Genomic DNA, 14786 nt, shown 5'->3' with positions numbered 1-14786 from the left:
CACCTCACCGGGGCCGGTCGGCCGGGTGACTCCCGCAGGGGCTCTCGGTGCGCCCTCGGGCCACCGTCCCAGCCGGGACGCACTCCTCGAGGGCTGCGCACTCCTTCCCCGCCCGGCAGCCCGCCGATCCCCGCACCCCGTGACCGCTGCACCGTCTCGTCCCGCAGGACCTGCCCGGACGGGACCACGCCGCCGCTGCCGCCTCCGGGAGCAGCGCTTCGGGGCCGGCCTGAGCCGAGCCGCGCGGGGCCGCCGCTGCGCGGGCGGGGGATGGGCTGCCCGCCAGGAGCGCGGAACCCGCAGGGGGAGCGCGGAGCCGGCGCGCAGCCTGAGAGCCCCGCGCAGCCTGCGCCCCGCCGCTCCGTGCGCTCCCGCCACCGCCCGCGCCTCGATGGCGCCATCGCCCCGCCACTGACCGGCCCGCGTCGCTCGCCCAGCCGCGCGGCCGCCCTCGGAGTCCGGCCAGCCGCTGGGGCAGCGGCCTGCAGCCCGCGTCCGCCCGCGCCCTCCCGCCCGGCCCCGCCATGGCGCTGCGCCGCCTCCTGCTACCGCCTCTGCTGCTGTCGCTGCTGCTGTCGCTCTCGTCCCTGCACCTGCCGCCCGGCGCAGACGCCGCCCGCGGCCGCGCGGCTAACCGGACCCTTGGCGCGGGAGCCGTCGGGGTCGGCGTTCCGGAGGTGCCCTAGCCGCGGCGGCCGCGAGCTGAACAGCACCGCCCGGGCGTCCGGCGTCCCGGAGGCGGGCAGCCGGCGGGGACAGTCCGCGGCGGCGGCAGCGGCGGCGGCGGCCAGCGCGACCGTCACTTACGAGACGTGCTGGGGCTACTACGACGTGAGCGGCCAGTACGACAAGGAGTTCGAGTGTAACAACAGCGAGAGCGGCTACCTGTACTGTTGCGGTACCTGCTACTATCGCTTCTGCTGCAAGAAGCGCCACGAGAAGCTGGACCAGCGCCAGTGCACCAACTACCAAAGCCCGGTATGGGTGCAGACGCCCAGCACCAAGGTGGTGTCGCCGGGGCCGGAGAACAAGTACGACCCGGAGAAGGACAAAACCAACTTCACCGTCTACATCACCTGCGGGGTGATCGCCTTCGTCATCGTGGCGGGCGTCTTCGCCAAGGTCTCCTATGACAAGGCCCACCGCCCCCCGCGAGAGATGAACATCCACAGGTGAGAGGCGTTGCTGGGTGCCTGCCTTGGGTCCCCAGGCCTCGCCCCCTCTTAACATACTTCCCCCACCTCCAGTCTTCTTCATGCACACACCTCCTCTCTCCTTCTAAGTCACTTCCACAGTCGCTTCCTTTAAGAGCAATAAATCTTGTGGCTCTCCAGTGTTCCTTAGGAAGCAGCTAGGCATCCTTTAGTGTTAGAGGGATTTGCAAGACAAAGTACCAATCAATGGAGTTGATGGTGTTCAAGGGTAAGAATTTCACCTATTCCCCAATCTCTAGGCTCTCTTTTTCATGGTGTGTGGCCACTTTACTATGGGTTGTACTGTGCTTAGGTTTTTGTTTTTGTTTTTTAAATTGGAGTGCCACCTTAATATAAAGACCTGAACAGTGTGAGTACCTCAATGAAAAGAATAGCAAGTGGGTTAGTGTAAGCTGGGATGTTCCCAGGGGTTAAGAACGGGATGATATGGAAAGGGTGGCCACCTCTGCTGGGAAGAAGGTTCTTCCCACTTCTGCTGGGAAGAAGCACAGATGGTACGCCTTCCAGTAGGGTGCTTATCTTCCCTGCAGAGGCTGGAGAACTTGTTCCTCCAAGTCAGGCCTCTTTGAGTTAACACTGGATGGTGTTCAGCCCGGCTGGGCATCTTTCACTGCACACATGGTAAAGACAGTGGGGACTGCCCCCTTCCAAAATGTATAACAGGAGCTTAAAACGTGACAGTCTATAGTTGCACTCCGATTGCTTCCCACCCTGTCTCTGGCTCCCAGGGAGATCGTTGGGAAGTCAAAGCCACAACAGGAGCCCTGTCTCTCCTTTAGGAATTGCACAGGCAGAGGATGCGAAGTCAGCTATGCTTCCAGTGTCCCCATGAAGATGAATGGTTGGATGTGGCTTCAATGAAAGCCCTGCCCCAGGAAACACTTCCATTTCTGGCACACAGAGTGGGCACTGCCCTAGTTCCCAGGCCCAGCCCCCAGTCCACTGCTTATGAGTTGACCTACCAAGCCTAGCTGGTCCATGCACCTTGCTTATTATCCTCATAGCTTGACAACCTCCTCCCTTAGGAGCTCTGAACATTAATCACCCCTACCTTGCTGCAAAGAGGAAGGCAGGTAGAAATTTCTAGGCATCCTGAAGGAGCTGATTCTGCCCCTCCCCCTCAACAGTGTGAGTGTGAGAAGATGATAGTCCCTGTCAGGTTTCATTGACTCAAATCCACTAAATGCAGACATTTCACACTCAAGTACTAGACTTGGGTTGACTGTAAAGGGAGCATCCCCTTTTAACCCCCTCGTTACCTGGCCTAGCCACTCTTCCATTAGCTGCTCTCAGCCTAGACTTACTCAACATCCTTTTGGACTTGAACTAGGATTGTGAGCAATGGTCTATGGTCTCTATGCCTCGCCAAGCAGAGGATGGGTACTGTGAGCAGAATAAGAGCAAGACACCACACTTCCCAGGAGTTTGTTTGGTCTGGCTGTGAATTCTCTCTTGGGCTCAGCTTGGAAAGCAAAGAAGGAATTGCTCAGGGGCAGGTGCCTTTCTGAAGCAGATGTACCTGTGTTCCTCATCTGTCACCTCTGACCCAGGACTCAGGGGCTCATCGCCTCTTGCCTCCTCTTGTCTTGTTAAACCAACCCTGGCTCTTACCTCTTTCTAGTTGATTCTCACAAACCTTTCTTGGGGTTTCTCCCTGTCCTGCCCCTGGTGCCTCGTACACTTTGTTCAACATCACCTGTGTTTGATAAGGTTGTGGCCTCAGAGTCTGAGATTAAGTCCCTGTGAAAACCAACATTGCCATGTTGCTCTGGAGAAGCCACTGTTCTTGATAGTAGTCTCATCTTCCCCATAGACTCCCTCTGTCCCACACTAGGGTAACCGTGGTCTCTTGGGACCATTTTTTCTGGGGTGGAAGGAGGAGAGAGAGTGAACCATGAGGAAAAGACTGAATTTCAGGCCCCAGACCATTATGTAAATATGTGATGTTTCTCCCTCAAATTTACCTCCTGATTTCATTCAGTTCACAGCACCTCTCTAGCAGCTGCAGCCTCGCCTGATCAGTGCTTTGGAAACCATTATACTGGTTGGTGCTGGGTGGATAGGGGACAATGCCTATCAGTGTATGTGTAGCGGGTGGTGGTGGGGTTGGAGATCAGTGATGAATGAGACTCGGAGCGATGAGTGACACTTAAGGACACTCAGGAGTAACCTTGAGCAGCTCAGGGAAAGTCTTTTTCAGTTCTGGGTAACTGACAAGATATCTCCTGGACCTCTTCCTTCCAAGTGTGTCAGTGTGAGTGTGCACATTACTCTCACGTGCAATGCACCTCTGGATGGGCCCCGGGGGAGGAAGCTCCTCTTTCTTTGCTTATTCCTCAGATGTCACTGCTGGCCACCCCGGCTGGGGGCAGTTGTGTAGTGTGTGTTGTGAGAGAGGCAAGGTAGGGAAAGGGGGCGGTGATAGAGAAGGTATGTATTCACATAGTAGTGAGTTTTTCCTGGGGGGGGGGGCAGGAATGCTCCTGGTCAGAGGCCAAGTCGGGAGAGGGGATGTGTTTCAGTTCTGTGGAGCCGAGATGTGTCCATCCTGAAAGGGAGAACAGAGCTGTTGCAGTGTGTGAGCCTCCCTGAAGACAGGCAGACCTGAGCCCCTTCCTTCCCTGGGGCAAGCGTTCCTGAGTCTGAGGGAGTTTCGGTGAGAAAAGCCTCATTGCAAAGGGATACTGTGGGAGTTTGAGAAGAGATGGAAGAAGGGATTGGCCATCTGCTCTGCCTTGGTGTTCGCAGGCTGGGCAGCCCTCTGTCTGCCATACACATGCATATTCCTTATGGCTGGACTCTTACATCTCTCCCTCCCTTGCAGCAGATTTTGCTTTTTCTAGAAGTGATTAGCTCTTGCTAGCAGGATTCTGAGTGAGAAGTCAGTGTCTGGAGGGGAACTAGCCAGCTCTCTGGCGATTCTAACAGACAAGGCCGGGGGGGGGGGGGGGATGATGCAAACATACCTGCACGCAGCTAGTTGGGCCCTGGGGAGGAGGAAGCAATGTTAATGCTGAGTGTCTGAGTGAGGGTGTCCTGCCTTTCCTGGCTGGAACCCCATTTCTATTAGAAGCCACATCCCCTTCTTGCCCCTGCTTTAGGACTTCTCAGGTTGAGGTTGGAACTGCAGGCACCCACTGATTGTCATGTTTCCTGAGTGTCTCTCTAGTCGTTACCTGAGGCTGTTTGCCCAGAGAATGATGGCCCACGTCTTCCAGGAATATGAGCTCTGCCCAGCATCCAGCCTCGGAGGCTGGCCCCTTTTGGCATTCTACTTTGCCCTTAGCTGTCTCACATCCAAACCTATTCCTCCTCCTCACCATGAGTTGATTCATTAATGTCTTGGAGATGAGAATCACTCTAAGGAGGAACTGTGTGGCTTCTTTTTTAAATGGCTAATTAACAGATGGGTCAGGAAGCTATTAAGATGCTGTAGACACAGTTGGTGAAGTCAGAGGTGCCTGTCCGGGACTGGGAGTATGAAGGAAGGTGGGTAGGGAAGATGATGGGCAGGGGAGGATGCTCCGAGAAGCAGAGCCAGAGTGTATGTCATCAGGAGAAGGGGAAGGTATTGGGAGGTAATTCATCTGCAAAGTCTGTCTCTGAACTAACTTTCTTATTTCTAACATAGGCCAGGGAAAACTTTGCTTTGCCCTTTCTCCTTCTAGAAGTTAATTACAAACCAGGAGAGCTCTGCTTTCCTTCTAGGCCAACACTGTTGTAATAGGACCACTACAGAGCTGAGGCAAGTGAAGAACTGTTTCTAAGTATTGGGAGAGACCAGCTGTCAAATCCTCACACACCCAGTTTTTTCAAGTACTGTGGGCTCCCCATTATGAATTGATCTGAACTAAATCGGCTTGTTTTAAACTCCAAATACAGATGTTTGGAAGGAAAGGGGAGAAAAGAATCTTACCCTGGGCTGAAGTGCATCCCCCTTTTCATGTTTCCCCTTTTCTTTGAGCTTAAAAAGAAGTGCACATGGGGAAGGTCGGGAAATTACAGAAGCATTATGAAAGAGGGTTAGGCGCAGGAGCCCAGGAAGGCAGAAAGAAGATAACAACAAATAAGACAGTGATTGGGAGAAAAGTTGATGGTTACCACTAATGGAACAAAACACAATGCTGCCGAGCCTCCCACAGGTGTGACTTTGTTCTGGTTCTTTAATGTATGTGGATACATTGCATGGGAGCCCCACTCGCCTAGAGAAGGCAGAACATGGTTCAAACTCCAAAGCACGCTTCCTTGACACACAGCCTAACTGGGTTCATTCTTGCTTTAGCGATATAACTAGGCAAATGGTTTTTCAACAGTCTTGAGACCTTGACAACCTTCTGGGGTCATGTTGCTCACTCTCTTCATGTTTCTTTTCTGCACTGCCCCCCCCCCCCCCCCGCACAGAAGACTTGCACATCTGCCTCACCCCGCCCTGTCTCAGAATACATTCATTTCAAGGAATCTGCTGCCCAGAAACCAAGACTTTATCTGTAGTCCTAGTCTGGTAAGGAGCTTGTAGAAGACAAAGTATAATTCATTGTTTTCAACTGATTTGCATGAGAGACTGCATTGCTGGGGTGTTGGTTCATATCAATTGTGCAGAAAGCCATGGTTAAGACATCTGAAAAGTGTGCTGACTGAAAGAGGTCAATTATCCCAGACAGACATGCCTATAGATCTGGAATAAAAAGGCAGCGATACCCAAAAGAACTTTCTCCATCTAGTTCTGCTGGCTGATTTCTCCAGGGCCTGGCAGGATATTATTTAGGTCTTACTTTTCTACCTCCATCCCATAGTCAGGGAGAGCCCCTACCTAGTGCGTGTTGGAGTTAGCTCTCTGCTCCTGGCTATGACAGTTGCCAGCTTCCTTCTTCCCTGAATCCATCTTGTCCACGTAAAGTTCTAAACAGCCTATGCTTGAAATTGTTACAGACTCAAGTGCATTTTGCCTTATCGTTTTTTTTTGGGGGGGGTCATGTTCCTTGACAACATATATTTTGTGAAACTACGAAATTACGATTCGACTTTGTGGATGTGTAACCTGTCTCAGGTTGGTGGCAAGGGGGCTGTGATGAGGTAGATGAGGGCCTACGCTACCTTCATCGCAAACACACTTTCTGTGATGGGTTTGTCCCTCTTTACTTTGAGAAGCTCAAACTCATTTTATTTTTCCCCGAGTCACATTTATGACCTCATGTTTGTACTTCTTTTGTTGGCAGATATTACAGAGGGGAAGAAGGCAGGGCCTAGAGAGTTGACCAGCGAACTCTAACAGGGTCCGACACCCTTGGCCTTCCGTCTCTAGTAGGCTTATTTTAAAAATAATCAGAGCCGATTGTTAACTCTATTCTTTCATCTTTTTCTATAAGTAAAACCAAACTCCTAGGAAAAGGCAGCCTAACATATTCCATTATTTTGCCATCCATTTCAGAATCATGGCCTTATTCTCACAGTCAGTTTAACATGTAATTTTATAAGTGGGACACTTGAAATCAATAGAGCATAGGTCACAAAGCCACATGTCCCAGCCGCTAGTTGAGTGAGCTTTCACTGAAAGCCTTGGAGTCCATGCCCTAGGCCCAAGCTCAGTGCCATTTTCTTCATTGAAACCAGTCTGCTTTGCTTTATGCATGATTCTTAGTCATCAACAAATAACTTTCAGACACTTGGAGATGTGAGTGACAGCCTTCTCCTGTCAGTCCCTTCCCTGTGTCTAGCTCTTGAGTCTTGCTGGCCTCCGTGTTTCCATCCACCAACAGGATTTCTCACGATAGTCCCTGGTCTTTTTTTTTTTTTTTTTTTTTTTTTTTTTTCAGTTTCTCTGCGTTCTTTTCTAAAGGGCAATAACCTGATCTAAGCAAAATCCTCTACTAAGATGTGAGTAATGCAGACTGTTGAAAAAGGAAAATACAGCATATGCCGAAGGAGGGTGGACCAGGGCAAAGAACCACTGAATAACGGTGTGGGTAGAGGTATGAAACTAAAAATGTGACTCTGCATGCTTCTGCTCTCACCTGGAGGTGGAGGGAGTGTTGAGACTTATCACATCAGTGAGGTTCTGCAGTGGTGTGTGCGCGCACGTGCGTGCGTGTCCAGAATCACCTTCCAGGATTGCTCCAGCATACGGAAGACCCCTCTTTGAAAGCACAGTTCCTGTTGGCTGTTGTTTCCTTTCTCAGCTCTGGGTCAAGAAGCCAGCAGCTAATGGGGCTGGAGGTTTGCAAGGATGGCCTCCATCATTCTGTGAGATGACTCTGTATGAAATGTCACCCAGCAGCTTTGCATTTGCTATGCCTGATCCTCTGAAGGAACCTGGGGGTCTGTGTATGTTGAATTCTCTCCCCAAGCAGTCTCCTTGAGAGGCCACAGGCTGATTCTTCTTCTGCAAATGGCTCCATAGCACCATTCTCGGAAATGTAGCCAGTCCCTTTGGCTTTCAGTAACCATAGCATATTTCACCCTCCCAGGGAGAGCTGGTTCCTTTAAGCGGTAGTAAGTTATGAGTAAGGCTGATGAATGGACAAGGTGGTGGGAAACCACAGTGCCTTCCCTAAAGAGAGCTCCTAAGAGGGGGCATCTTTATGGTCTTGAGAGGCAGGACCAGAGGAAGGGAGAGCCCCTCACCCACTAGGACCATGTGGACAGGGCTGCTCCTCACGTGGGAAGACAAGTACCTCTTAGGCAAGACCAGTGTCACGTGACAGCAGTGTGCTGGGCAAGCTGTGGGATAGTTGGGAAAGAAGACAAGAAAAAGGAGTTGAATATGCATCAAACATTTCAGATAACTGCCCAAAGAGGGTGGAAAAAAGAATGTCCCACATTTCTGCATAAAATAGTAGACAGATCGCTCAATTTAGCTTCCTGCTTTGATACTGAGGGTAAAGGGACCCAGTTTCTTTAGGATGCATGCAGAGAGGAAGCCTGGGATCAGAGCCCCCTGTTCACCGCCCTCTGCCCTCTCTCACAGGGCCACCGCCTCTGCAATTCTGTATTCAGATGGAGTTATCTCTTGGGTCAGACTGCCATGGATATCTGCAGACCCATGGAGATGAGGCTACCATAGCATTTCTGGGAGATTCATAACAGCCATTTATCATACCTGCCTTCTTCCCATGCCCCCAATTCATATTTATGGGATGGGATTGGTTGGGGCAAGAGTGGACTGGCTGAGTAAAGAGCAAAGAGTAGGGTACCACCCAGTGTAGTCTGGAGAGCTGAGAACAGCCATGGCTATGCTGTTGCAGAAGGGTATTTTTGACCAATCTCAGTCAAGAGTTAGGGGAAGGGGAGGGGCTGAGCATCTGTATCACTGCCATGGTCCCTCCAACACATGTAGAGGCCACTTTTAAACACTCTTGAAGGAGTCTGTTCCACTATGAACTTGCACAGTGGGTATCAAAAGATAGGAGTTCTTCCTGTCAGGAACTTCCATTCTTCCATCATCTGTGAAACTCAGTAAAGCTATGAAGCCCTGAGGTTTCAGCTGGATGAGGTCCTAAGCAATAGTATCTGGTCTTGAGAACTTATTTGGCACCGGGAGCCCTGTTCTGCATTTACCAAGCCAAGTCTAACTGCATGCCCTGCCTCCTCTGCCCCCTGTCAGCCCACAGGGTATAGAGGCATATTTTACAGATGAGGAAACCTACTCAGAGGCAGAATGAGTTGCCCAAGGCCATGCTATCACTGTGTTGCCCATCTCTGTCTTCCCTTAGGGTCTAGAAAAGTAGCTGTCTTTCACCTTCCTGACAGAGTCAGTAATACTGGAAATGCTTAAGAAAGCAGTCATCGTGCCTGCCACTCTCCCACCCCCTTGCTTGTGCCTGGGATAACTTGTTACCATAAAGCACAGGAGGGTCAATGACCTCTCATCCAGAGCTGGTAACATGGTAACACTCCCACTTAGACTGCACCTGGGGTACAGATGTGCCCAGGACAGTGAGAGGGTTTTGTTTCAAGCGTGGGTGCGGTTGGCTGAGATGAAGGCATACGAAGAAGTGTAAGAAGCAAGACGAAATATTGAAGTTCACTAAGGGGAAAACAAAAAGAATGCAAACCCCTGAATGGTTTAGAAAGAAGCCCTGGGCAGTGGTGCATGAGTCACAGCCTCTGAGAGAGGTGAGAGGAGCTGGGGAATGGAGGAAAGATGAGGTCTAGGGAGAGGATGGACCTCAGGGCATCCCCAGTTTTAATTACTGAGACCCACAGCTCACTAACAGGTCCATTCATCACTGTCCCTCCATGCCCCCTTCCCCATTTATAACACCCAGTGCTGCTCATGCATGAAAGAGCTGCAGCTAATTTTTTCATGCCCATTCCGCTGTCCTTTCTCCCTTCTGTCCTCCTGGCTGTGCTAACTCAAGGCTTCGCTTCTTCCTGGGTCTCTACCTCCTTCCTTCTCTCATCCTTTGCCCTGAAAGGCACAGGAGGAGGGAGGAATCCTGAGACATCCTAACAGCCACAGCTGGATGTGGCCTCCAGCTGTTATCTCTAGGTGTCAGCCAGTGTGGGGCCCAGATGCCTGGTCTGCAGTACCGCAGCAAGGGTACCTGAGCAGAGTCACTGGCTCTAAAAGCTGTTTCTGTAGCCTCCAGGAACCCAGCTCTGCAGAGGACTCTTAGCCCTCTTACCTCCTTCCAGCTTTTTTCCCTCCCGGGATCCTCTTTGCCTAAAGCCACTGTTTCCATTTCCAGGGCCCTGGGAGCTAAAGCTCCAGCAAGGCTCTGGGTGGCTAGAACCTTGGCCCTGTGCCCTGATGTTGGTAGAAGAGTCTTTGCTTCCTGTAGCCTTCTCAAACCCGCTCATTATTCCTTGCTTTTCTGGCATTTGGTTTCATGTCCTGTTCCCATTAGCTTCTGCATTAAAGTCTCATTACTCAGGACACCTGTCCTCTGGACATATTGGTTGTTCTCTTAGCCAAATGTCCTCTTCTGGGAAGTGTGGTTTCCACCCTTTTCCCTCTTCCTGCACTCTAGCTGCTCCCTGGGGAGGAACTTGGGCCCTGGGATGGGCTATTAATTAAGTGAAATCTGTGAGTGCCTTTTAGATCCCTTCCAACCTCTCCTTTTGTAGGGCTGGGGGCTTAAGACTTTTGCTGGGGTTTAGCAGATGGAGGTGGGGGGTGGAAGGGTGGGGAACAGGTAGTTGTTCAGAAGTGTTTTTTTTTTTCCTCCTCAGTTCTGGAATCAGGGTCAGATTCCAGCAGGGGGGAGTTGGGACCTCACACTGGTATTTAGGCAGCTCTTTTGGAGGATGAGCAAGGCTCACATCAAGCCACCTCCATGGAATGATTGGCAGGAGAGTAGTCCAGATGCTGATGCTGCTTCAAAACATGGGGAAGACTCCGGAGCGCTGCCCTCCTGCTATGCTCCTAGTCAGCTATCTCTGACTTACTAGTACTGCCTGTAAAGAAGTCTGCCTGAAGTTTCCTGGGAGTGACAGCCCACAGGCTTGGGGGACCAGCACAGGTCATTTGTGTTTAGATGATGCACAGTGAGCCTCAGACTCTGGACCCCTGTCCCTGGTGCAGCCAGTGCCTCTTCTCTGCCCCCTGGAGCGTTTGCAAAGAAGCTGTTGTGTTTCTTCTCTTCTCTCTTTCAAGTCACATCATTAAAATGTATCTTCTTGTGACTTGTCTCCTCTACCACCACTGCTTCCCCATCTGCCCTGCTCTTGATTCCCGGTCACTTCTGTCTTGTCTTTCCAGCCCCTCTCTCCTCTTCCGCCTTTCTTCTTGAATTCATCCAGCTGTGACTTCATTAAATTGCATCGATTCTGATGCCGCTAATTCAAAATTTACCCAAATTGGACCTGGGCAAAGTTGATTTTTTTCTTTCCTCTGTCTGATAAAAAGCTATGATGAACAGATTAATAGCTCAGACAAGACTGCAAGGATTGTGCAGGGCACATACACCACCACCACCACCACCACCACCACCACGGAGAAGGACAGATTGTCTCTGAGTGGGCCAGGTAGGCAGTCAGCATGCTAATGACCAATCTTTCATGATCTATTCAATAAAATAGCTCCCAAAGATAAATTTTGTTTTATTATATTATTTTAAAAGTTTGTTTAAAACCCTGCAATGGCTCAAGGAACAGTAAAGTGTTATTTTCTGGCTAAGTCTGGTAGCTTAGGCCTGTTTTCGGCTGTTCTGGAAGCTGGAGCAAGAAGGCCACTAGTTCAAGGCCTTCTTGGACTATAGAGTAATTTTGGGCAGTTTAGTGAGATCCTATTTCTAAATAAAAAGGCAAAAGATGACTAGGAATAGAATACTTGCCTGCCATGAATGAAGCTTTGGTTGAATCCTCAGTATTGTGCCCAGGTGTGTATGTGTGTATACACAGGCAGTTCTTTCCTGACTGTGTTCTGTAATTCCTGTTTCAACAATTGGGATTAACCTACCCTGACTTCTATAGAATGAGTGTTGATAAACTCCCTCCAAAATGTCTTTCTGGACATTTCTCTCTGGAAACTAGATCCAATCTCCCTTATCCTTCTTTATTTTCTGATTTCATTTTCCTATGTTTTTAGAATTCACGACTCTTTCTGCTTTGAGAAGTAGTGTTATGATGTCATAGCTGCAGGATAGCCAGCGGACCCTGAGAAGAAAGGGGTCCAGAGACTAACTTCAGACAGCTTGCCCTACTTCTGGGGGACAGAAGACGTTGAGATTTGCTTTTGTTCCCATTGAGGGTCTTGCTCAGTGGTCTAAGGAACCTGTGCATAAACCGCTGTTCCTACAGCACTGTTAGGGGGAGGCAGCATCACACCTCCTGTAGGAATGACCAGAAGCAGTCAGCAGGCACCCTAGAAAAAGGATTTTGACACCCCCCCCCCTTTCATCTGCTTATGGGCTCTCAAGGGACAGATAACAAAGCTCTTTCCTCTTACTTTTGGAAGTTGTCATCCATCTTTTCTTGCCTTGGAGCATTTTCTGAATGTCGAGATAGCAAGCCTTTCCTGTCACTTTTTTTCTCCATGATCTTCTGTGAGTCCCTTGGCCCCTCTGGTCTATTAGCCGAGGTGTGGGGTATGGGTGACTATACTGTTGTGATATGGGCTTCTCTGGCCCATCGTGACCTCAATATGCCTGGAAAGTCAGGACAACAGGGGACTTGTTCACTTAAAGAGCAGCATCCCTAGGGGTGGAATAAAATGCACTTTTCCTTATACGTTCCTGTATTCTTATCTTATAGTCCTTGTCTAAGGACAAGGATGTCCTCTGAAAATGGCCTCATAAAGATGCTTTGCTTTTAGCATGTTCCTTTTATAGATCCTCTTGGTAAAAAAGGACTTATAATGCCTTTTTGTCCCTTCCCTCTGGACATCATCTCCTCTCTTCTTGGGGTGTAAGTGTCCATTCATTCATCTACTCTGCAGACAGTCTGGTCTACTGTTAGGATGCATTTTGAGTTGATGTTGGGGAACTCAAATTGATTCCTCATGTTCACAAGACTCCAAAACATCTCCTCCAGAAGTCAAGGCCTCTTCAGCCTCTCCTCGGGATCTATCATTTGAATTGATAACCATATTTGTCTTCCCATGTGACTTGACTTCTAGCCTCTCTGGCTATGCAGAGGCTGTCTACCTAGGGGCTACCAACCACACATGGAGCCCAGTCACTCCAACAGCTTAAAGATCCAAAGGGCTCTTAGGAAACCAGGTTGTAAGGAAGCAACTTTTCTTGGTTGCACGTCCCATCAATAGGGCTGAGCAGGAAGTGTCAGCCTCATTTGGTCAAACTGGGACAGTACCCAGCATAAAGAAAACTACTGAGTGACTGACTGAATAACATTTACATGAATATGATTTACTTTAGCATGGAGATGATGATAGTACTTATACTTATTATTCCTTAAAGAAGGAAAAGATGGCTAGAGAGAAGCAAAAGGGAAGGAAAAAAGGAGAGAAGCATAAGAGACTGACTACTTTATAGAGAATGTTTCCTTAGGTTGATGTGATTGTCCATCCAAGCCCTCAAAGAAACCCATGGATTTGCTCCTATTGTGGATCCTGTGCCTCTCTATGGGCCCTTATCTTGTTACTTCCTTGTGTTGACAGGCAAAACATGATCTGCAATAGCTTGGTACCAAGGACTTCTTATCTTTAGGATGTGGTGGGAAATGGGGCCTGTGGGTAGTTCCTTCCAAGACGACCATGGCCACGGCTAGACTATGTGATTTGAGAGTTTTGTTATGACAGCTTTGTTGAGTCAGTGCCCACCATTTCCCTCTTCCACCTGGGCTATGGTTGTGTTTCTGTGGGCTGAGCCCATTTTATATTTATTTAGTCAAATATTTATTTAGTGCTTCCTAGGCACCAGACTTTATTATAAATGTTTCACAAATATTAATGAATTTAATCTTCATGATAACTCTGAGAGGTAGACAATTACCTTTTTTTTTTTTTTGCCTTATTACTTTGGTTTAATTTTTAAATGAGAAAACAGAGCCATGGGAGTGTAAGTAGCTGGCTAATGACCACTAGTATATCAAAATGGCCAGCATCCCAATTTAGGCCCCCTAGTGCAGAATCCCAGTATTTGGTCACCAGGCTTTGCTGTCTGTGTTTGCTCACCTAAAGACTGAGGTCTGTACCAACAGCAAAAACAAAAGCAAAACAAAACAAAGAGAACATGAAAATCCACCAAAACTGACCAACTCTATCATAAATCTACACCTTCCATGAAGGAGCTTTCATAAACTCACCCTTAGTGTGGTTGGCTGTGTGGCTCTGCTAACACATCTTGGTAACAGCCCCCCCCCCAACACACTTTCAAATAGCCTGTAGCAACACTTGACACACTCAAATCTGATTCATTCTCAAATCACCCAAAGATTGCTGGAAAGTCTGTTTGGGCTTGATTCTTCTGCATTTCTTAGACATGAGTAAATTTGCATTATGTTTCCTGGGGTCTGGAGGAAGTGCATGGAGATGATGTTGTTAGGGAATGAATGGGGCTTAGAGATGCTGTAGACTCTTGGCCAGTCGCCTATCCACAGCCTCAGGACAGACATACATCGGGCAGCAGCAACTGGCCCTGCTTCCTTGAAAAAACGGAACAAGCAGGCTGCCCATTCCTTGCAGAGATGTTTACTGGCCGTGATGAATTCCAATTGTGCTGGGGACTGCTGCAGACCTGCAGAAGAGCTCAATGCAGATGCACAGACATTGTTAACCAACAAATGAGATCCCCACATCCATTCTGTGCCTCTGTGTGAGGAGAGCGGTCTTGGGCACACACAAAGCCAGCAGCTGTGTTTTTCAAGTGGACTGTGGGAGAACTTGGAATAGGGAGAAATAAATTAAGCCATTCTCCTTGGTCCGGGGTTATTAAAAATATGTTCATTTCAGTTGTCCTGACTGCAGATTTTGGAGGATAAAAGCACTCTGACTGTCCAGAGGAGAGTGGCAAAGGAGAGGTCAAAGAGGATGCCAGCTTGTCCTCAAGCTCAGTGCCAGTAAGAACTCAGTTATCTGGAATTCAGATAACTGGAATCCTTTACCTAGCTGGAATAGAGCATCTATACATCACTTCTAGGGAAATACAAAGGAAGCAGCTCTCAGAGATTTGT

At 49.3% G+C, this 14786-nt stretch overlaps 1 protein-coding gene across 1 annotated transcript in view; it reads left to right on the top strand.

Moving 5' to 3' along the window:
• Positions 1-451: 451 nt before the first annotated feature.
• Shisa6 (shisa family member 6) overlaps positions 452-14786 on the top strand; it is a 305394-nt gene continuing 291059 nt past the window's right edge. The window contains 3 exon segments of the mRNA XM_028869364.2: positions 452-657; positions 660-683; positions 686-1172. Of these exon segments, the coding sequence (XP_028725197.1) occupies positions 525-657; positions 660-683; positions 686-1172 (644 nt within the window). The 5' untranslated portion in view covers positions 452-524.

The sequence above is a fragment of the Peromyscus leucopus genome, chromosome 8b (genome assembly GCF_004664715.2).
Source record: "Peromyscus leucopus breed LL Stock chromosome 8b, UCI_PerLeu_2.1, whole genome shotgun sequence".
NCBI lineage: Eukaryota > Metazoa > Chordata > Mammalia > Rodentia > Cricetidae > Peromyscus > Peromyscus leucopus.
The sequence above is the reverse complement of the archived record's forward strand: the minus strand, read 5'-3'. Positions and strand labels throughout refer to the sequence as shown.